Here is a 24,473-nt window from a genome sequence, read left to right as displayed (position 1 = left end):
CATCTACCTCTCATGCAACAATGTCATTCACCCTAATACGGCCATGGTTTGACCTGATCTGTGTGTGTGTGTGTGTGTGTGTGTGTGCATGTGTGTGTGTGTGTGTTCGTGAGTGTGTGTGCACGCGTGTGCATGCATGCATGTGTGTGTGTGTGTGTGTGTGTGTGTGTGTGTGCACGTACGCGTGTGTGCATGTGTGTGTACCTGTAAAAGCCAGAAGGTGTCAGATGCTCTAAATTTACAGGTGGTTGTGAGCCACCCAACATTCATGCTGAGAACCAAACTCACATCCTCTAGAAGGGCCCCCAGCGCCTAGCATCTGAACCATCTCTACACCCAGCTGCTCTGATCATGGTTTTTGTGTAGTAACCAAGCACATTTTCTGTTAATCCAGTGGATGGCAAGTGGGCAACTTGGACCAGTTGGAGTGCCTGCACTGTATCCTGTGGAGGAGGTGCCAGGAAGAGAACAAGGGACTGTTCTGACCCAGTGCCACAATATGGAGGAAACAAATGCGAAGGGACTGGTATCCAGAGTGACTTTTGCAATAGTGACCCTTGCCCAAGTGAGTGTTGGAAACAGTGAGTCGATGCTACGTCCTTAAAGCTTTGCTATGGCCTCCAGTCCTTAAAGTTACAGTATTGTATTGCTTGATCTTTGACCTTTAATCTAGAATGCCAAAGCAATGTCTGATTTTAGTGTGTTCTGAAGTTACAGTCTTTGCTTCTTGAGAGTAGAGACCATCTCTCATCTCACCTCTAGCTCATGGGATAATTTAAATATAATATCAGACCAGCTGAGGGGAATCCCATCATTATTATTATGTTCTCTGTCTCTATTGAAAACATCACCTAAGTCACCTGGTGATTTGGAAAGATACCCATTTATTGGCTCGTTTTCTTTCTGTTTATTTCTTGAAGGGTTCTCTTTGATTTGGGAACGAATGTCACGGTTTCTTTTATGTGTCAGTTTTAGAGCTCTGTTTTATGTCAAATTATTTCACACTGTAGCCCATGGTAACTGGAGCCCTTGGAGTGGCTGGGGGACATGCAGCCGGACATGCAATGGAGGGCAGATGAGGCGGTACCGCACGTGTGATAATCCACGCCCCTCCAATGGAGGAAGAGCCTGTGGGGGTCCAGATACCCAGATCCAGAGGTGCAACACTGACATGTGTCCTGGTGAGGCTCTTAATTTTAGTCTGTGGGATGAGAGAACCTCTTCACTTAGTGACCCTTCCTGTCATTCTGCCACTTGCACATCAAGAGTGTCCTAGGTAAAGATTTTAAAACAGATTCATCAATATTAAACATTTTATTCTTGTTCACAGTGGACGGAAGTTGGGGAACATGGCATAGCTGGAGCCATTGTTCTGTCTCTTGTGGAGGAGGTGAAAGGACTCGAAAGCGGCTGTGTGACAATCCAGTGCCATCTAAAGGTGGCCGTTCCTGTCCAGGAGATGCCACCCAGGTCTCCAGATGCAACATGCAGGCATGTCCAGGTACGTAAGTAAGCTGTGCTTTGGCAAGACCATTGCTAGAACAAATTTAGAGGCCTCATACAAATTAGAATGAAGGTAACATTTAGAGTACACAATAAATAAAACAACTTGTGAGTTGTCATTTTTAAAGATGTGCTTTCCCCCCTCCCCCCCTTTAAGAGTGCTAACAGCTGGATTTAGGTTCTGTTTAGTCCTTTGGGGCTGCCTTGTGTCCGAGGACGTATTTCTAAAGAGTATAGGGAGGCCAACGTTGACAGTTCCATGCTGTTGAAATAGGAAGACTATTGGGCCTTATAAAGCTTTACATTTTCTTAAGAAACAAAATGTCCCTGAAAATGGAAAAGGCCCCACTTGACAGAGTGAGAATGATTTTTGTCGAGCCTTTTACATAGAACTAGACAAACTGAAAGGCCGGATGTCTACTCCTCAGCTGCTCAGTAAGCATGCTGTATGCACAAAGGGTCATGGAGGGTTTTAAGATACCTTCCTGGAGCAAGAAAATAGTTCTGGCTTCAGGTAATGTGTCTCCTCATCCAGATAGACGGGCAGGTTTGCTTTCCAGAGTTGGACAAGATTTTCAGGAACCCAACTAGGTAGTCAGATTGAGGAAACATCTGTTTCAGTGCTGGGACTCAAGCTCCTCAGTTAAAATAGAAGTCATGCTTATCAGTAGTCATCCAGAAACTTGAAATTAGCAATGCTGCCCACCAGGTCTCTGTCTCCCCTGCTCAGGACCAAGGAAAGAGGAACTTTTCATATTTGTTCTTTAATCAGATTGTTTTGGTATGAATTTTACAATGTTATCAAAATTGTAATATAATTATCTATTTTTTACAAGTTAATTATTATCTGATAGATTAATACAATAAAGAATGTTTTAGCTACATCTCAAAACTGCTGAGACACCCACCTCCAAAAGAAGTAATGCACACATACATACACACATATATGTGTGTGTGTGTGTGTGTATCCACCTCCAAAGGATGTAATGCACACACACACATATATATATGTGTATGTGTGTACGTATATATACATATACATACATATACATATATATCCAAAGGGAGTAATGCACACACACACATACATATGTGTGTGTGTGTATATATACCCATTCCAAAGGAAGTAATGCACACACACGTGTGTGTGTGTGTATACATGCATGCATACATACAACACACACTAACACACACAATGATTTAAAGTGGACAATATATCACATTTATGCAGTGACCTGTAACAAGGATTAAATGGTATTTTGTTGGTGAAATCTTTCCCCATTTTACACATAGAAGCAGTAGATAAAAACACAGGTTTGTATTATTAACAATAATGACCAGTTCTATAGTAGATATGCTTGATTGTATTCCTCTTCTCTAAGTTCATAGCCCTGAGCAGCATGCCCTCAGGCCTCTGCCCTCACCCTTAGCCCCTGGTAACCTCTTTCCTGCTGTGTTTGCTTCCATGTTGCATTTCCCCATAACTGTACATTATTCTTCAGTGATAACAGAGTAGGTTTTAAGCATGAAAACAACCAGTGAATGAGATGACAAATGTACTAACTAGCTAATTTCACCTTTCCCTTGATATATACATATTTTAAAGCAACACATCATCCACATGGAATATACACAATTGTAAGTTAGCAATTTAAGTGAAGAAATAAGTCCCTACTCCAAAACACGTTTTAAAGCCAAGAAGATAGTGTGTTTCAGTCCCCCCTCTCTAGACCTGAGATGATGGTAAAGCTACATTATGTCTCTTAACTTTGCCCAGTCTGAAAACTGTGTCTGTTGGAAGCTACCGCCTAGTACTGTTGGTATGATCAAAAGAGTGAATGCATATGAAGTGTTTACTGACACACACAGCTTTGTCTGTAAACTCGCTGTAGTCATGGTCACCACAATCAACAAACGCATGCTTTATTTGGACTGGGAGAATGGACATACTGTATTCTTTGGCTTATGAAATAGTACTAAGATGTGTACAGATTGGAAGGATGCTAGATTTATGGGGAGGATGGGTGTTATGTAACCGTGGAATGTTTTAAAAGCCTATTAATTTCACTTTCAAACTTGGATGCCATGGGACTCTTTTGATGTCTGTGAAAAGATTTGTAGCATCTCTTCGTATTGGCTTTTCTTTCCCTCATGTAATGTTGATGGAATTGCTCTCTCACCCGGGATTTTTTTTATTCCCCCAATAGGTGGACCCCAGCGAGCCAGAGGAAGTGTTATTGGGAATATTAATGATATTGAGTTTGGAATCGCTTTCCTTAATGCCACAATAACAGATAGCCCTAACTCTGATACAAGAATAATACAGGCAAAGATTACCAATGTGCCTCGCAGTCTTGGTGAGTCACTGTATTTATGAAAATTTTAACAAACTTAGTTATTACGTTCAATAAATGAGTTGTTATTTATGTGTGTGTATCCGTGTGTGTGCCATGTACAAAAGGGTCAGAGTACACCTTATGGGAATTAGTTCTTCTCCCACAATGTGGGTCTCAGACATTTAACTTGGGTCATCAACTTGGCAGCTAGCGCTTCAAACCACTGAGCCAACTTGCCAGCCTTCATAACTTGCCAGCCTTCATAAATGCCTTTTTAAAGACATACTTTATTCTTTATCTTCTTAGTTTCACCTAACAATTCTAAAAGATAAAACCTTAAGCCATTGCCAACATGATGTGATACATATGATGAAATACATTGTTCATCCTCATCCCAAAGAAAAACTGTTGGAGAGAGCATCAAAGCACATCAGTGCTTTGACAATGTTATATAACAATGTTATAGTGAAACCCAGTATTTTGTATAGCTAATATATGCTAGTAAAAAAAAAAAGATGCACAGAGATTTATTGACTTTGTAATTAGTCAATCGGTGCTCACACTAGTGAATAACATACTATGACAATAACAGACTGTAAATATTTTCCTCGGTCACCCTGTTTCTCTTTCTTCTCTAGGTCCAGCAATGAGAAAGATCATTTCTATCCTAAATCCCATTTACTGGACCACAGCAAAGGAAATAGGGGGAGCAGTCAATGGCTTTACCCTCACTAATGCAGTCTTCAAAAGAGAGACACAAGTGGAATTTGCAACTGGTTAGTGTCAGGTGAACGTAATATTCTACTAGATAGTTACATATAGGCAGAGAAGTCAGACAGACAGAAAGACAGAAGACAAACATATATATAGAAAGATTGCTATAAAGCTCAGTGACTAAGAAAAATATGGTGTGGGGTTGAGGATTTAGTTCAGTGGTAGAGCTTGCCTAGAAAGCCCTGGGTTCCGTCCTCAGCTCTGGGGAAAAAAGAAAAAAAGAAAAATATGGTACATGCGCTTACAGAAAGTTATTACGAGTATTTTGTGCACTCTAACACACATAGTGAAAAAGCAGGGGGGGGGGTGTTATTTTCCTGTCAGTGAATGCTAGCACAAGGTCTGTAAGAAACCATGTGTCCTCAAGCAGAATAGTAATTTTTATACCCCAAAGACTTCTTTCTCTTCTTTTCTGTGCCTTTCTTTCTTTGAACCTTAGAGGGGATTTAAAGCATGAATAAGGAATGAAGATAAGTAATTGTTGTTATTAACGCAGGCTTCATCTTTAACCATAAATCAGCTCATGTGCCTTGTGGTGCTTCTCTATCTAACAGAGAAGCAAAGCCGAGCACACTACTGCTTTCCACTCTGCTTCTGTCCTAGTCACTGGGCATTAGCTCTTTGGGGCCCTTCCAGTGTCCACAAAAGTGCTTACAAAACTCCATTACAGCCTCTTTGGAATGAGCCAGCTTTGGTGGGATTGACCTTTGATGAAGAAGAATGAGAGAAGGTGTCTCCTTAACCAGTGTTTAATCAGCACAGAAAGCAAGTGGGCCCCTTGCTATCCATCCACATACAAAGATGGCTTTTCAATATTGCTGAAGCTCTGGCAGAAATAACCCTGTATCTAAGTCTGTGGGCCTTGCCGGTCCCCAGTAAAGTTGCCTGCCTCATCCCACAAGCAGCAATTTTGTAGAAATGCTTGTGAGTCTAAAATATCGAGTCTTCTGCATAATCAAATGCTATGCTTTGGCCACATGGAAAGACTTTTGGAAGACAACTCAGTAAGCCTGCCTTTCCTTAACTGAAAACCTTTGTGCTTAGTTCTCTGACGTATTTATTCACATTTGAAATAACATTATGATATTAGATCAATCTTCTCTATGCTTCCACAGACCATATGCATAATAGTAATAATAACTGTTATTATCGTTGCTGAGGAAATGAATGCTGTGTCATCCCCAGGAGAGGTCTTGCGGATGACACATGTGGCCCGGGGCTTAGATTCCGATGGCGCCTTGCTGCTTGATGTCATCGTGAATGGCCATGTCCTGCAGCTCCACTCACCTGCTGAAATCAGTGTGAAGGTAACATGCTACAAGAGCATCATGGTTAGTCATGTGACAGTGAGGAGGACAAACGGAATCCCTGTAGACAGAGCACGGAGTTCTTAGGTTCTTGCTGTTTGCTCCGGAGATAAATTACTACCCCCACGAGGTCATAAATAACCATCTGGTCTTTACTTAAAAATCCCCAGGGCTCCGCTTTGAAAGCTCTCTGAGTAGTTTTATTACCTGGTATAGTAGAGCCAGAACTGCTGCTGTGCTGATTTAAGCCACTTGTTAAATTTTCCTCTAAAAAAAGAAAAAAGGAATAGTGATTCTTACAATAAGTTCTTGTGTAGCATCCATTAAGAGGGGGGAGAAAAAAGTGGAAGGGAGATGATGTAATTATATTTTTACTTCAAAAATTGTTTTTAACTTGCATGACATGAAAGCAGTACTTTGAGAGCTTAGAGTGATGAAAATAGCCCTCCTACGGCTTGCTTTATTCATGGCCCGCAACTTCAGTATCTCGTTAAATCACAAATTGTGACAGTAAATTACAAACCTGATTCTAATGACGAGGATCAACCTAAGAGATGTGTCCAGAACACTACTGTGTACTTAGTCTTATTCAGCACTCCATCGTTAATCTCTAAGGCTTCCCCCCAACCCCAGAGTACCTCATATGCTATGCACTATGCAAGACACCAGGTGCAATGTTGACCCCCAAATCCTTCACTTTAGGATTACACTGAGGACTACATTCAAACAGGACCTGGGCAGCTCTATGCCTACTCGACCCGTCTGTTCACCATCAATGGCATCAGTGTCCCCTACACGTGGAACCACACCATTTCCTATGATCAGGCCTGGGGGAAAATGCCTTTCTTAGTAGAAACTCTTCGTGCATCTTCCGTGGAGTCTGACTACAACCAACTAGAGGAGACATTGGGTTTTAAAATCCATGCTTCAATTTCCAAAGGTAACATTATTAAGGAAAACTCCAAAGATCTGTGCTGTCATCTTACTCTTTTTCAAATGATAAAGATAGGCGCCTTGAAGCCATTCAAGTTAGGAGTATGAAGGCCCGGGCCTAACATGCTAGAGTTGGGGTTTTTGTATGTGCTATATTCTTTGTTTTTGTTGTAGGTAAGCCCTTGTAAAGTTTGTTCAGTTGCATTTAGTTTACCAAGACGCCTCTTCAGGCAACGTAAGCAACCAGGCAAGGTGCTAGCCCATATTCTTGGAGAGGATTAAATGTTATCCACCTGAATGATTTTTCTTTAGGTAATGAAGTCCATTTTTAAATACCGTGTTTATTGATGAATTTTCAAAATTCAAAATTACTGATGTAAAGTACATCCCAGCTTAAACTAATCATAAATTTATAGATTTTCAAGGCAGTTTTCCTTTAAGCACTTTATTCTCTTTATTGAATATATTGATGTTGTCAGTTGGGAAGGCTCAACTTGCACTTATCAAGCAGAGCTAAAACACGGAGAAAATGGGAAAACAAAAGAATTCACATTGGATACGCCTTAACAGCCACTTAGGACTTAGTAATATGGACATAAAGTTTATCATCCAAACCAAGACTCTTTTGAGAAAGGGGTCAGTCTTGCAATGAAATTTTTCCAGGAAAACTGAGAACATCTAGTTGTCCCGGGTAACGATGACTATCAGATCCTGTGGAGCAATAGTTGCAATACTATTATTCCTTATTCGTGGAAACCATCATATAGCACATGGTTTCTGAAGTGCTCTCCATTGTCTAAAGACAGTCCCACATCTTTATCCAGGCAGTGCCCTGTGATGTGCACTTGCTTGAAGTATCTGGTCCCCAAATTTTCTTCTCCATCTTCAAAACCACTGCCGCAGTCAATTCCGTATTCTGTGGAGTTTGGAAGTGTTTTGGGTTTTTTTTTGTTTTGTTTTGTTTTGTTTTGTTTTGTTTTTGTTTTTTTAGTTGATTTTTTTTTGGTAACTCGATTATGTAGGATATAGATATAGATATATAGATATCTTTTTCCCAGGAAGAATGTTGACTACATTTTATTTTTCATTTGAGTTAAGCTCTGCTCTTTGCTGCAGTAGTAGCGGACTTCAAACATGGCTCATTCCTCTTTGATTTCACTCAGCAGTCCCCACAATGTGTACACAACTTCCCTCAGTTGTTACTTTGTAGCACCAGTCCCCAGGTCAGTTGGTTGCAAAACTCTTGATCATGAGCTTTGTAGAGGAGTAAATCATGTCGCAGTGTCAAAAGGCTGGACACGTTATGAAATGGGTGTGTATGTATCCTTCTACATGTTATGAAATGGGTGTGTATGTATCCTTCTACATGTTATGAAATGGGTGTGTATGTATCCTTCTACATGTTAGGATTGTTAACATGTAACACATTAAGTGCTAAGCTTAAAGCCAAGTGAACATCTATGTACCATCTCTGAGATTGTTGCTGAGCAGTCTACATCCCAGAATATAAGTAAATACATTTAAATAATACATTTAAGTACATTAAAATGATATGTGAATTACATTTGAACTAAGTGTCCTGTGACTTTCAAGTTACATGCCTGCAGTTGCTCAGTAACCACCAGGGGGCAAACTTGTATTCCTGGTTACTCAACAAATTTTTATGCTCAAAATCTGTCACAGAAACAGCCGGACATGACTATTTTAGAGGTTTTACCTAATGTTCTTTATAATAAAAAAATAATAAATAGATATGTTAGAAACTGGAAATGAATGAAGTAGTAAATTATGACACGTGTTTAATAATCTCTTAAAAAATCACTGAAATAAGTTTCAAGTAATAGTTTTTTTTACAAACTATTACAAATTTATGTTTCTTACAAACAATCCTTGGGTGCCTGTCATGTTCTTGGCACCATTGCAAGCCTACCCGAGGAACAAGGAGCACATTTATGTTATAATAACGACTGAAAGGCACTGTGTACATACACAGCTTGCGTTTTCTAACTGGGTGATTGTATGGAAATATACAATCTCACACACACACATACACACACACACACACACACACACACACACACACACACACACACGAATTCCACAACAGTTTTGCAGCGGTCAGAGGACACTGTGCAGGAGTCAGTTGCAACTCAATATCAAACTCAGGTATTAAGGTTGGCAGGAAGCACCTTGCCGTGTTTTCAGTGCAAAATCTTTATCTTAAATAAGCTCTCTAAATAATCTTTATTCATCAGGCTTGGTAATTATTACTCAATATTTTCATACTTGACATTTTAAGTATGGATTGATTAAAATGACCAGAAGGAAAATATACCACGTTTTGATAAACTGAAACAGTTTGTTCCTACTGATAAAGTTATAGGGAAATTTACTTCAGACTTTCAAATTGTCTACTGTTATAATACACTATTATAATCACAAACAAATACTTTGTATTTTCTCCTAGCTTCATCCCCTGATGAAAATCACAGCTATAATTCAAAATAATCTACTTTTACTATAAGGTAAAGAATGAGTGGCCGATGTGACGACCCGGTGGGCAATGGTACTTGCCACCAGGCCCGGTGACCTACATGTGGAAAGGGAGAACTACCTTCTCCAAGTTGTTCTCTAACCTCCATGTGAGGGCTGTGGCACACAGGCACCCACAACACATATGTACACACAAATTTTAAAAAATCAATAAAGATGGAGCTGGGGTAACATCTCAGTGGAGCATTTTCTTTACAAGCATAAAGACTTGAGTTTGGTTCTCCAGAACCCAGTTAACTGCTAAGCACTAAGGCACATGTCTGTATCCTTAGCAGAGAAGATACAGGGGGATCCTGGAGGCTCCCCAACCAACTAATGCAGTAAAAATGGCAAGCTTTTGGTTCAGAGAGACAGACAGACAGACAGACAGACAGACAGACAGACAGAAAGAGAGAGACCTTATCAAGAATAAATAAATATATATATATACACATAAATACATGCATGCATACATACATACATACATGCATACATACATACATATGATAGCTAATAGAGGTTGATGAAAAACATCATGGCAGCAACGTTTGGATTCTGCACACTCAAGCACAGACAAGTGTACCCACACACACGTGTGTGCAAACACATACATCCACCATACATACACATGAAAAGAAAGGAATAAATAAGTGAAAATGTTTCATAATGAAATATCTAGTTTAATATGAGAATTTTTGAAAGCAGAAAACTAACCCCATGCCTAAACTTAACCTGTAAAATCCTAATGTGCCTTCTCAGTGTATGGATAACTGAAAAAAAATGAAGGACAATAAGATACAAATTTACATGATAGTTGAATTCCTAAAAAAATCGGTTCCATATTTAAATTGTGTGGAACTGTTTGCTATGTGGTACATAGATTCAAAGCTTTTGTAATCACAGCCTCCTTGGTACATCAACATCTTTCAGAGGAAGGAACAAATGGTCAGGTCTTTCCTACACATCACAGAACTGTTGAAATCTGTCTCCAGGCCTTCCCCCAAATGCTATCTAATGAAAAATATCTCCCCTGATTAAATCCAAAAATGCAAAGCTTCTATATGATAATTAATTATATTTCTTTGACATGATTTTTTTTGCAAGTTGTATTTTCAACGTGTTACTCTACACAATACTGGCTAAGTTTAAAGAACGTAGGAATGTGTGAATAACTGAGCATAAATTGTAATAATTACTTCAGCAGGTGAAAGTCAGTGAGGCTTTCCTCTTCGGCCTGCCCACACTAGCTTTTGTTCTTAAGCACCTTATAAGATGTTACTCTCAGAGTCCTCATCTGAAAACTAGGTATCATGACAGCAGTAAGGATGTCATGTGGTTTAAATGAAATGAAGCAGATGGTGATCTTTAAGCCATCACATGCTACATGCCAACGATGCTTTTGCTCCACCCACCTTATTCCCACTGCTCTCCCGATGGCTGGAGTGCTCTTGGGAAAGAGTCTTTCAGTGACCTTTTTTCCTGACAGCTACTTTAAATTTGTTCTAGCTCAACCTGCCTTGGTTCAATTGCTCAGAACAGTAAAACAGACATACGTAGAATTTTGGCCAAGATTCTTAACATTGCAAATGGAGAAGACCCAGAAATAAATGGGGCTGGGGACTTCTGCCTAGAATGTTGATTTTCCACTGAAGCAAAGGACTTCAGTTGCTTGCACACAACATCCTTCCTCCTTCAGTAAAAATCTACCAGTGGCTGGAACAACGAGATGCACCTGTAGCTGTGCCCAACACACAGTTATCTTGGGTTCTCTTTAGCTATTATAAAGTAGCTTGTTTTGTTTTGTTTTTCATTGCTGTATATATCTTAAGCAGAAAATGTTTTCAGTATCAGCTTGTCCACAGTATCTGGACTCATTCATTTTCATTTTCCCTCTTGGTTGAAAAGCCATAAAGTTCTCCTTTCTTGCTTGTTTCCAATACTGTATTTTTCATCATTTCTTCTTTCATGTATCTTCCCAGGGAAGGCCGTACTGGGATGAGAAGTGCCAGTGTTCTAATGAGTCTGTTAATTGTGCTTTTCTCTCTTGGGTAGGAGATCGCAGTAACCAGTGTCCCTCTGGGTTCATCTTAGACTCAGTTGGACCTTTTTGTGCTGGTACGTATAAAAATGGATAAAATATTTTCATTTCATAAATGGTGTCAGCAATGGTTATCTTTCCTTTATATTTATTTATTTACTGTGCAAGGGGGCATGACGTGGCTCATGGCAAAGCCAAAGGAACGCTTGCAGTTGTCTCCCTCCACCATTTGATCCCAGGGTTCAAACTTTGGTCATCAGGCAAGCAAGCACCTTTACCTGCTGATCCATCTGTCCAGCTCAAGTAATGACTATCTTTTAATAAACATCGGCTGCCATTTGCCTAGGCATTTAAGCATCACAGCTACCTATAAATGTTCCACTTGATAGCTAAGGAATGGAGACGAAGAGAACCTTCATACACTGCTGAAGATTGCCTGGCATTGAGTGGCAGACTGCCTTTGAGGGATGGCAAAGCCCATGTGCCTTTAATTTAGACACAGCCTAGTGTATCAGAGACTGTAACCAAGTGCAGAATAGAGGGAACAGAGACAATTAATCCAGTGGCTCAATGGGTGTGAACTCTCAGGGATCCAACACAAACACAGATCTAACCGCAGAACTGCTCTGTCATGGGACAGAACAGGATAGCTGACCCATAAGTAACCATAAAACCAGCTTTGTCCCAGCAGGCACCCTTGCAAAAGACTCTCTTGCAGGAAACCACAGCTTAGCAAATGGCTGAGGATTTCATGTTGGTATACATAGTGCCAACATGACCTGCTGGCTCTTCCACTGACCTGTATAATGTGGTAGGCTGGTGAGAGGTAGTGTTGAGACTATTCAACTCTGAGCTCTGGCAGTAATTCAACTCTGAGCTCTGGCCCTGATGACTGAGAACATTCCCCTTACCTCTGTTCTTCAGATTTGTCATGCAAAAGGAGGATAGTCTCTTAAAAATTCTATCTTTGCAGAGTGAGTTGCAACTACATTTAGAGAACAGTAAATGTATCTTGTAATTTAACTACCATTTCTGTCTTAGAATTAAAGTCTAAACATGTATTCACTAGCAACTCTGAGACCTCAAGTTAATTTCTTCATAGTAATCTCATTCTCTGCCACTTAGAGTGTTCTCTGTTATATTTGATCAATTCCTCAGCATCCAGAAATGCTTATTTTCATGGACTTTACCAGCCCCTAGGAAGCAGGAGTTGTGCACACTGACGGGCCTTTTTGTTTCTTCTCTCAGATGAAGATGAATGCACAGCTGGGAATCCCTGCTCCCATACCTGCCACAATGCCATAGGAGCCTATTACTGCTCCTGCCCCAAAGGCCTCACCATAGCTGCGGATGGGAGAACCTGTCAAGGTAGTATCAAAACTATATCCAACGACCAAGACAATCTTACCTAGGAAAAGCATGGTAGGGCAGTATCCTCTGCCCATAGCTTTGCAATAAATGGAAGTCCTGAGAAAGTAAGAAGGAGAACCCTGGCCAGCTATTGCCTTTAAAAGGGCACTCAGAAATTAGGGATGCCTGGGATAGCTCACTGAAGATCTCAGAGAGAAAAACTGGCTTGTTAAAAGTTACCTAACTGATATGTTCTCTAATCCAGTGAGTAGTTTATACATTCATCACATCAAGCTGCTGTGAATTCATCACCTCTATAACTCATTTTAAATGACTCAACCCCAAAATTCCATCTTTCTTATTCTTTGATATTTTCAGATATCATATCATTTCTAACCCACACTTCACAGCAAGTTCTTAAGTTAGTTATATTTTCCACTCACCTTGATATCATGGCTCCTTCTGTTGTAGACATTGATGAGTGTGCTTTGGGTGGACATACCTGTCATGCTGGTCAGGACTGCGACAACACCATCGGATCCTATCGCTGTGTGGTCCATTGTGGAACAGGCTTCCGAAGAACCTCTGATGGGCTGAGCTGTCAAGGTATAGTGTGTGTGTGTGTGTGTGTGTGTGTGTGTGTATACTGGTGCCTGTGCACATGTGTGCAGATGCATGTGGTTCACCTTGGGTATCTTTCACAATTTCTTGACACATTTTTTTTTTTTTTTTTTTTTTTTTTTTTACTGAGGCAAAATCCCTCAGTGAACTTGGGCTCACTAAATTAGTTGGTATATCTAGCTGGCCAGCCCTGGAATCCTCTGTCTCTACCTTCTAAGCACTAGAATTAGAAGTGAACTACCACACCAACCCACACCACATTCACCCAGTTTTTATGTGAGTACTGAAGATCCAAATTCCAGTTCTCATGTTTATTACAAGCCCTTCTTCTAAGAGTTAGACCTTCTGAATCTTTTAAAGGGACAGACGCCCGGTGAAAGGGAAAGAATCTGAACCTATAAAGATAGTGGAAATCCACTCTCTCAGAACTTAAATATGGACAGTCACCATTTACGTTTTTCCATTAATTTATTTATTTATTCACATCCTGACTGCAGCCCCTCCTTTTCCTAGTCCCCCACACACACATGCCTTCTCCTGCCATGTCCCCTCCCCTTCATCTCTGAGAAGGGAGGTCCACCCCAATTACCAATTCACTCTGTCACCTCAAGTCACTGAAGAACTAGGCACACTGAGGGCAAACAAGACAGTCCAGTTGGGGGAACAGGATCCACAGGCAGGCAACAGAGTCAGCATAAGCTTCTGCTCCAGTTTTGGGGGGAACCAGATGAAGACCAAGCTGCACATCTGCTACTTAGTTCGGGGGAGGAGGGGAGGGCTGGGTCCAGCCCATGTATACTCTTTGGTTGGTGGTTCAGTCTCCAGAAGCCACCCAGGGTCCTGGTTGCTACCATTTTGTTATGTTATTTTAATAGGCATTTCGTTTTTACCTCGGTGTAAAGTTTTAAAGGAAAACTTAACCAAAAGACTAACCAAAGAGATGGTTCTGCCATTAAGAGCATCTACTGCTCTCTGAGAGGATCTGAGTTTGGAGCCCAGCAACAATGCAGGGCAGCTCGAAACCTCCTGAAGCTCTAGGTACAGCGGGATCTGATGGTTTTGGCCTCCATGTGTACTGACATGCATGTACCCACATGCAGACATATGCTCCTAAATATAAGTAAAAATTAAAGTGAATAATTTTTAGTTAGCAGAAAGTTGAGTGTCACATGTTTCCTGAATTCCCCTTCACTTACCCACATACCCTCCACTACAAGCATCCTGCCCACAGCGCTGCATTTGTTACATTTGATGATTTTGCATTGATGGTGTAAGACACCACCACTCAAAGTCCATACTCCACTTACACGCTCACTCTCAGTGTTGGATATTCTATGTTTGCACAAGTCTATACTGGTAAAGGAGTTTCACAATCCCAAAACCCTCTGATCTCCGTATGTTCATCTCTGCCTCTCCATCCCGGGTTATTTACTGTCTCCATAGCTTTCCCTTGTCCAGAGTGTTATATTGCTGGAATTCTTCAGCGTGCAGCCTCTGAGACAGGCTTTTTTTTTTTTTAATTTTGCTTAGTAATTATGGTCCTCCATGGACCTTTGCACAGCTTCACAGTGCATTTCTTTTCAGGTCAAGTAATATACCATAGTTTAAATATTTCTCACTTTGTTTTGTCTTGTTTTGTTTGCCTACTAAATGACACCATGGTTGCTTCAAAGTTTTAGCAATTACTAATAAAGCTGGTGTCAGAATTTTTCACAGAGGTAAAAAAGAGTAGATCCCAAAGTAAATGGTAGGAAGAGAAGGAGGAGGGAGTGATTCCCCTATACCATAAGTCATTGTGCAGGAATGAGAAAACAATGAGCTATAAAAAAAAAAGTCATGTATAACTTATATAAAATAATGCGAATAGAAAACAAAGAATAATCAAAGGAAAAGAAGGTAGAGACGTGTGTGGACACAGAAGAGATATATTGATCCATGCCGTTTCCTGTCCCGCAGGAATAAGACACCGACCAACAGGGTTCCTTCTCTAAGCGGTTTACTCAGGTAATCAGGTACAGCTTAGCTCTAGTGGCAAGTGGCCCCGACCCTTCCCGCGAGGCTTATATCCCTGATGGGCGGCCAACGAACTGATGCCATGCAACATCTCCTCATAGGTCCTGCATGTGTGCGTCAGATCAGACCACCGGTTCGCACAGCCCAAATGCCAAATAAGGTCTTGTCTCGGCAGCCGTCGCCATCTGGTTCCTAAAGCGCCATACACCTAGGTATTTCCCAGGCAGAGGCCTTAGGGCCTGGGAACTGACTGCCAGCGAGAACTGGAAGGTGAGGCGCGCCCACGCGGGTGCGCGCCGAAGCCTCTCGGTGCCCGCTGCACTACGGGCCGCGCCACCGGTACCAGCCGCAAGCAAGCTCCCCAGTGCCTTACAATATATTATTCATTTCTGGTTCTTAATGGCATTTGCCTTTGCTGTCAACCAATGTGAAAAGGGATAGGGGGTCATGCAACAGAAGAGAGGGGTGAAAGTACACTAAGAAAAATATCTTAAAGTACTTGATCATGTATGTCCACGTATATAATTAAGCTGCATTAGAAGGTCTCAGAAGAAAAGAGGTCCAAAAATAAAAAATATGGACCCAACTTTTAGACTAAAGTGCCTACATTGCTCTTTTGAGGGGTTTGGATTGAACAACAGAGAAGAGGCAGGGCCTTGAGGTACATATGACCTAGGAGAGGGATTGTGTTACATAGAAGAGGCCTGACTGTGCCTAAGGGTGAAGAGAAAGACAGGACTTCATGTCTCCACAAGAGGAGTGCGGCTGGTGCGCTCCAGTCCACGTGATGATGAGAAAAGAGAAGGCAGGCTTCAGAGGGACAAAGAGCAGGGAGAAATTCTTATGAAGGGCGTTTCTCTCTCTTCCCCTGGCACTGGGGAAGGGCAAGGGAGGGTACAAAGTGCCAACAAGTGCAGAGACTGTGCATTCTCCTCCTCTGTCCACCATGAGCCTGGTAATGTGGGGACAAGTTTGGCAGTGACTGCAGACAAGAGCAGGAGAGCTGCTGAAGACGCTAAGTCAGTCACATGATCGATCAACTCGGTCAGGAGAGCGGCAGCGCGGACAGGGACGTGGGGCCACAGGCAAGACCTTCAGCCTTGTGATTTTTGTTTCCGCTACCTTCATTCCAGCTTTTCAGCAAAGTTCTGAAGCTAAAACTTCCTAGAAACAGAGGTGGGGGCTCCATGGTAAAATACTTAAAGCAGGCCAGAATTGGACCAACAGAGTTCTGAACCGTAAACAAGCCTCTATGTTGAGAAGGACTGGAGAAAGAAGCCCTTTCCAGCAACAAAAGACGTGAAGTTAGTTTGAGACTCAAACACGATCGTCATCAAGATCAGTGTATGATTAAACATTAGAAGTGAGTTACCTTGGGTTTTCTAACAACATGTACTGAAAGTTTGGGTTCATTTAACAGATATTAATGAATGTCAGGAGTCCAGCCCCTGTCACCAGCGGTGTTTCAATGTCATAGGAAGTTTCCACTGTGGATGTGAAGCTGGCTATCAACTCAAAGGCAGAAAATGCATCGGTAAGACACATGCTTTGAATTCACAGTGATGATGTCACTATAAGTCTGTGCGTGTGTGTGTGCGCGTGCGTGCGTGTGTGTGTGTGTGTGTGTGTGTGTGTGTGTGTGTGTACATGTGCAGAGTCCAGAAAAGGATACCACATGGCTAGCCTGGTCTATCACTCTCTGCCTTATTCCTTTGAGATAGATGCTTACTAAACCTGGAGCCCACTATTTTTCAGTTAGACAAGGCAGCCAACAAGTCCCAGCAATCCTCCTGCCTCTGCCTCCTTGTAGTGATGAAGTTGTAGAAACACATGCAGCCATACCTAGGATTTTATATGAGTTATGGAAATTCAAACCCCACTCTGTATGCAGCCAGTACTCTTGCCCAATGAGCCATACATATATGTATGTACGGATATATATTAAGTTTATATATACATGTATATGTATGTATGTGTGTATATGTATACACATTAATTTTATATATCACTTTGTTTTTGTAGGGACAGTAACAAGCATAGCTAACAGCTCTATGACCAATAGTTTGTCATTCTGACTTAAAGTGAGTTAGCATACCTTGTTAGACTTAAGCATTCTTACTATGTGCAACAATTGTGCAACACACATGTATATTGATGTATAATCACCTTAAAATTCAAAAGAATCTTTTCTCCAGAGAAGTGGAATCAGTCATTTACTTTGTCTGTATTACCTCTGTTCTTTCATCAAGATGTGAATGAGTGTAGACAGAATGTGTGCAGACCAGACCAGCACTGTAAGAACACCCGCGGTGGCTACAAGTGCATTGATCTTTGTCCGAGTGGAATGACCAAGTCTGAAAATGGGACTTGCATTGGTGAGTGCCAGGCTATTTCCCTTACAGAGAACTCTTTACTATCAACAAGTTAAAGAAGGAATCTATTCTAGAATAAGATGATGATGTAAACTTAGGTAACAAGAAAATCCTTCTCCATCGGTTCCTCTAAGTCCTGGTAAACTTAAGCTCCAGAATCCTGACCTAATGGTGTACAAGGAAATAGAAACACAAATGGAGTCACGGCCATTCTGGGCTTCCATCCATCCTACACTTTTTGCAAAGTTTAATAACCACATGAATTAGTATCTGTAAATCATGTCATTTTTAACTTGAAATTTAGTATATCTGCTTAGAAGTTCACAGCAAGGGCAAGAAAAATATATTTGTAGATATCTATTCAAAATATATAATATTCTACAACTACCTTAAATATTAAATCAAGGATAAAAATAGGTTAATTATATTTACCTCAACTTTATTCTTTATAGTCTGTTCTGTAGCAGCATACAAAGGTCACCAGATGTCATTGGTTGCAACTTAGAATCTAAGTCATATTCTCCTAAGTTTATCCTTTGTATGTCTATTCTGTACCAGCTTCCATGTGTTGGTAGAGGTAGAAACTACAGACAAATAATTTTAAAAGGTGGGGAGGGTGAGTAAGATGGGTCAGCAGATCAAGGTTCCTGTCGCCAAGCCTGACCACCTGAGCTGAATGTGGGTCCCAGGGACCCACACTGCAGAAGGAGAGATCTGACTCTCAGAAGTTGTCCTCTGGCTGCCGCATGTGTGGTAGCATGTGAGTGCCCTCCACACACATAATAAGGAAATGTAATAATAAATAAAATTGGGTTAATTTGGCTTACTTTCCTATCAAAAGTAAGAGGAAAACTCTAGTGTTCAAGGTAAAAAGAAACACCATAAAAGATACAAATAAAATTGAACAGTGCCCAAGAAAGTGCTCATATGTAAGAAGCATGGCTATCAAACACATTGTAGAAATGATCTCATGTAAATTCAGGTGTGACTGGACTGTTAACTGTGTTGATGGCAGGAAGGTGAAGGCAAGAAAGTTTTGTATTCAGAAGGACTTAGAATATTGAGCCCTTTTTGATAATTGAGGTCTTTTTATACCTAAGAACTTGCAGAGGTGGATATTGGGCTACCACTTTTGAGTACTTCTTAGTTCTAACTATTTTTCTTAAGGGCAAGCAGCACTGAGAACCACACACTGCAGCTCACAGCTGTATTTATTTATTTATTTATTTTTTGGAATGTTGACTCTATAATTTGGTCTAAGACTGTTAGAAATGGCATGAATTGAAATGCTAGGATAAAAAGCAGCAGACGTCCAGCCCAATCGGAATGTTCATGTAGAGATTGGTGGCTTCAGTTGAAGGTTACAGAACTACCCAACTGCAAAAATAACTCAAAGATGAACCTGATATTAGCAGCCACAGTGACTTTGAAGGTGTGCTGGTGCTATAAATAAGGAAGGAAGGGTAAGACTGGGGCATGCTGGCTTCACAGTGCAGAAGGTGGAGGGGACATTGGTCCTGCTGGCAGCTGCAGCTGTGAAACTGAGGTGAGACACAGTACAGCACTCTGGCTGGAGTCTGCCTACCACTGACCTTTAAGACAAATGGATAGTGAAAAGAATTCTAGAGAAGTACAGAGAAGAAGGAAAACCAAAAACAAAGATAAGAGCAAAACTCTTTCCAGAGTGGGAAACAAGCGGGTAGGGAGGGCCTGTTCCTAATGGCAGTCCTGAGATTTGAACCCTAGTTTACTGCCGCCAAGTCCTAAATCCTAATTTAATATAATCTCACTGACATGGTAAGAATCACAAACTTTGGTGATCAGCAGAATGTGCATTTTATGTATGACTTCAGGTCTGAAGAAATGTTGCTTTTTATTGTCTCCGTGTCTGTAGACATTGATGAGTGCAAAGATGGAACCCATCAGTGCAGATATAACCAAATATGTGAGAACACGAGAGGCAGCTATCGGTGTGCATGCCCAAGGGGCTATCGGTCCCAAGGTGTTGGAAGACCTTGCGTTGGTAAGTTAACAAAAACACTTCCAGAGCAATATAGCTCATGATAGAGTTACCTAACCTTACCAGAAACTTATGGTCATGTTCTCCTGCTACACATAGAAGATATATAAACTCATTAAGTAAGTCATATTATAGTCTGCTTACTTACTACTAATAGATTTGACATTGAGCTCAATTTATATTGGCATTTCAAGAAATATTATGGCTATTTCCTGAGTGCTTCTTATATAATGCATATATCAAAGTGAACTTCCAATATAACAGCCATGGCAACTTGGTCCTCGTGATTATCTTATGATTTCTCTATGCACATGACATAAACATTTGCATATATGCATTTTATTTATTTGCATGTATACATTAAATATATTTATATGTAGTATTGAATTTATGCATAAGAGTAGAACATGAACACAATTTAAGTAAACTTATAATTATTACATTGTCTACAATATTCAGTATTCTCTGTATTCCATTCACTATACTAAAAAATTCTCATTCAATTGCTGGTTGTTTCCATCCTAGTTATAATGGACTATAAAGTAAGGCAGATAGTGGAAAATGTCTATTGGGAGATAAATGTGGGCTGGGGTGATGTTCAGTAGGTAAAGGTGCCTGTGTGTGCAACCTGGAGATCTGAGTTTGAACCCCCAGCACCCACATTAAAAAAAGAAGATAAGAAAGAAAAGAAAATCAACTAGACATGACCATGTTTGCCTATAACCATAGTACTGGGGAACAGAAACAGACAGGTACTGGGAGTTCACTGGCCAGCCAGCCAAGCCAAAATCATGAGCTTTAAAGTTGTCAGGCAATAAGGCAACCTAATAGAGAAAAACACCTCTTAATTTGTTCTGGGTGATGTTCTGGTTGTGGGGAGTTAACACTAAACACTGTAGAGCAGGTCTCTGCCTTCAAGTGTTTACCTTCCATGGGGAGCAAGGATCTCCCAGAATAAATATGAGTACAATTTCAGGTCGTGATAAACAATGTAATAAAACCAGATAAGGCCAGGGAACAAATCAGAGAGGCAAGGGTGAGAGGCACTTCTCTGGGGAGTGGAGTGAAGGAGCAGCCAGTGTGTGACGGTCTGAGCAATTGAAAAACTTGAAGTACAACAGACCAAAGTCCTACAGACAGGAGCACACTGGCCACAGTCAGAGATGGCCACAAGGCCTGGGCTGTCAGAGAACAGCTGGGCAGAAGATAAAGAGGCCAGAGAAAATTGCTTAGACCATCTTTCAACTACAATGAGAGGACAAGAAGGGGTGTGATGTGAGGTGATTCTCATCTGGAAATAAGTCCTCCTGCAGCTATAGAGGGAGTAAGTTATGAGGGCCATGATCCAGGTGGAAAGACAACGCTCTCACACATAAAAATGAATAACTATTATTATGAGTAATAATAAAGAGTAAATAAACATATTTACTTTTTAGATCTTTGTAGATTCGTAAAAACTAGACATAAACATACTAGTGTTTCCCTCGGTGTCAAGCAACCAGGAAATACATCTAAAGGCTCTGTTAGCCAAAAGAAAAGAAGAAAGGGACAGAGAGATTGCTCAGCAGTTAAGAGCATCATCCCCCTTCCAGAGGACCCAAGTTCAGTTCCTAGCACCCACATCAAGCAGCTTCCAAATGCCTGCATCTCCAGCTCCAGGGGCCCGGCACCCTCTTCTGGCCTCTGAGGGTACCCAGAAACACAAACATACATGAGTAAAATTAAGAATAAAGTAAAATAAATCTTTTTTAAAAAAAGAGAAAATTGTTGAAGTGTTCAGATACCATTTTATTAGAAGATACACAGAAATATTTAAATAATTTAAATAATTTCATTAAAATCACACTAGTTTGGGGGTTGGAGAGATGGCTTGGTGGTTAAGAGCATTGGCTGCTCTTCCAGAGATCCTGGGTTCAATTCCCAGCACCCACAGGGCACCTCACAAATGTCTGCAACTCCAGTTCCAAGGGATCTGATACCTCCGTACAGGCAAAATTTCAATGTAGATGAAATAAAAATAAATAAATCATTTTTTAAAAAAATTACACTGATTTGGATTCCATACTTTTTGCATCTTTACTCTCAAATGAAGGTAAAACATTTCTAATAATGTACCCTGTCCCCACCTACTTTAATTTGGAGAGCTGTGTGTGAGAGTTACAATAGTTCCTGAATTAAATCCATTACTGTATATGCTAGCCTAAAATAAGATTAAATATGTAAATGAAAATCTTCCATGTTACATGTAAAAACGCATGTCAGCTTATCCCGAACAGATACACATCAAAGCTTGGTTTTGCTTTGAAGTCAAAGGGGCAAGGCTGAGACAGCCTACCGTGACTCAAGTCCATATCAGGAAAGTACAGAGGGGATGGATTCCCAGAACTAGTGTCTTGCTTCCTGGGCCACGTGCTGAAGTGTAGATGTTTAAATAAAACATGTGCATATGAAGCAGTGCTTGGAAAGAGGCACAAACTCTTTCTGTGTATTCATAAGTGAGTGGGCCAAGCCTTGGCATCACTGTTGGAGAGTAATATGATGTCTTTACCTTGTTTCCCAGACTGATTGTTTATCCCTGTTTTGTGTGTGTCTATGTTTTTTTTTTTCTCTCTCTCTCTCTCCCTTTTATGGATCATGGCACACGAGCAGACATTAATGAATGTGAGCAAGTACCTAAACCTTGTGCACATCAGTGCTCCAACAGCCCCGGCAGCTTCAAGTGTATCTGTCTGCCAGGACAACACTTATTAGGGGATGGGAAATCTTGCGCTGGATTGGAGAGGCTGTCGAATTATGGCACTCAGTACAGTAGCTATAACCTTGAGCGGTTCTCCCCTGTGAGAAGCGACTATCAACCTCGGCAGCATTACAGACAGTACTCACAGCTCTACAGCTCCTACTCAGAGTATAGGAACAGCAGAGCATCTTTCTCCAGGAATAGAAGGACTATTAGGAAAACTTGCCCTGAAGGCTCTGAGGCAAACCATGAAACATGTGTAGGTAAATGTCAGCCATATTGCATTTCCTTTCTGTGAGCTCATTTCTCTGGCGTCTAAGCATGTATATAGCACCTGTGTTTGGTGCACTGAACTGCATATGATCTCAAGTCTGGACTGATTCAAAGGGTTTTTTTGACATTTATTCTGGCACCTAGGATAATTACAAACTATCTAAATAAGTGCTGTATTTGCATGTGTGCACTCTAATAATTTATTGTGTTATATTGTTTTTCTTTCTGAAATCTTGTACTGAATTAAATCCTACATAGATATATAAATGACAGTGGCATCCATGATGTGAGTTTTTAGGAGGATACACACATTGTCACATGATACAATACAATCAGCATCATAGTTTTGTTTGATGCAAAAGTAGTGGCTTAGAGAGTTTTAATGACTCAGTCAACTGTTCTATGAAATAACCCACATTCTATTGGCTGTTGTCCTTAGTCTTACCATGAAATTTCTCAGTCAGGTTATTTTTGTATGTTTATGGATAGAAATAATGTGATGCAGAGCAACTTGGACCTATTGCTTCGAATTATGTGCGTTCAGTATCTTTATCTAAGCTCATAAGCCAGTAACTTAATTTTTGTAAAACTTAAGTATAATTTTCCATGAGTTCTTATTTTCAGCTAGGCTGTAAACATTGCCATCTGCCATCAATTTAACTCAATTTTGGTCGGTATCTACAGTTTGCACGTCATTGAGCTAGACAACAAGAATTAGCAAACAGCAATTAGCCCCAGTATTTTGTTAGATGATAAAAGAAAGCAAACAGGAAAGGAGGGAGGCAAGAAAGAACTATTAATATTCAAAGACCATTAGACTGGACCATTCATCTATCCTTCAAGCTCTCTTCAAAGACCATTAGATAATCTTATTCTTACAGTGTTACACATGTTGCCTATCTTTAGTGATATATGCTTTCTGCTTAAACATTTTTAGTGTTTTAAGGTTTTCTCACTTGATGTTTTTCGTTTATTTTTCTACTCTTTCTCATCCCATTATTTTTTCTGACATGCTTCTATGGTCAACTTTAGGTGATCTGAGATTCTCGTAAACTATAGTCTTAGCTGTATCCACCAGACTTCCTGAAAATGTGAGCTTCATACTTCATTACTACATTCATGTTTTTCTTTCTAGTTATCTCAGTATAGCCAAACTGTATCTTTATGTATATGTTAACTTTGCTACGTGATGAGTGTGTGAACACTGTCAGTGGCTTATGCTTCAAACGTAATACGTTTATTATCAGTGCCCTACGTTTGGTCCAGTGTGGACAAATACCACATGATCATTAACTCTCTGCTTCTCATGTCGCTCCGAGTGTTTGATAGCTTTCCATAGCTACAGTTTTAATCTGGCTCTTTGCTTATCAAAACATTCACTATTCATTTAGTAACATACTGCCTTTAAAGGCGTCTTCCGACCGGTTATTCTTACTACAGTGCTTTGTAGCCTGCCATCCTCCCACGTTTGCCTTCATTTTGGACAAACTCATTATTTCTAGTCTACTTTTATTCTCTTGCCTCAAAATCATTGCCTGTACCCATTCTATAACTGAACTAAACCATGCCCTCGTACCAGGGATCCCCTGACTGCTGTGCTCTAACGACCGAAAGTGGACAACAATTTTAGAAAGATTCTCTTGCCAAGAACCCAACTCCCTATT

At 40.6% G+C, this 24,473-nt stretch overlaps 1 protein-coding gene across 1 annotated transcript in view; it reads left to right on the top strand.

Moving 5' to 3' along the window:
• Positions 1–24,473, top strand: part of Hmcn1 (hemicentin 1) — a 417,178-nt gene that overhangs the window by 380,231 nt on the left and 12,474 nt on the right. Inside the window, exons 91-104 of the mRNA XM_034513608.2 lie at positions 395–565; positions 1,011–1,181; positions 1,331–1,501; positions 3,711–3,860; positions 4,478–4,615; positions 5,799–5,920; positions 6,623–6,860; positions 11,438–11,500; positions 12,672–12,791; positions 13,245–13,379; positions 16,828–16,941; positions 17,657–17,782; positions 19,674–19,802; positions 22,449–22,799. Of these exons, the coding sequence (XP_034369499.1) occupies positions 395–565; positions 1,011–1,181; positions 1,331–1,501; positions 3,711–3,860; positions 4,478–4,615; positions 5,799–5,920; positions 6,623–6,860; positions 11,438–11,500; positions 12,672–12,791; positions 13,245–13,379; positions 16,828–16,941; positions 17,657–17,782; positions 19,674–19,802; positions 22,449–22,799 (2,199 nt within the window). The remainder of the gene's footprint in view (positions 1–394; positions 566–1,010; positions 1,182–1,330; positions 1,502–3,710; positions 3,861–4,477; positions 4,616–5,798; positions 5,921–6,622; positions 6,861–11,437; positions 11,501–12,671; positions 12,792–13,244; positions 13,380–16,827; positions 16,942–17,656; positions 17,783–19,673; positions 19,803–22,448; positions 22,800–24,473) is intronic.

Source organism: Arvicanthis niloticus, chromosome 10 (assembly GCF_011762505.2).
Source record: "Arvicanthis niloticus isolate mArvNil1 chromosome 10, mArvNil1.pat.X, whole genome shotgun sequence".
Classification (NCBI taxonomy): Eukaryota; Metazoa; Chordata; class Mammalia; order Rodentia; family Muridae; genus Arvicanthis; species Arvicanthis niloticus.
The sequence above is the reverse complement of the archived record's forward strand: the minus strand, read 5'-3'. Positions and strand labels throughout refer to the sequence as shown.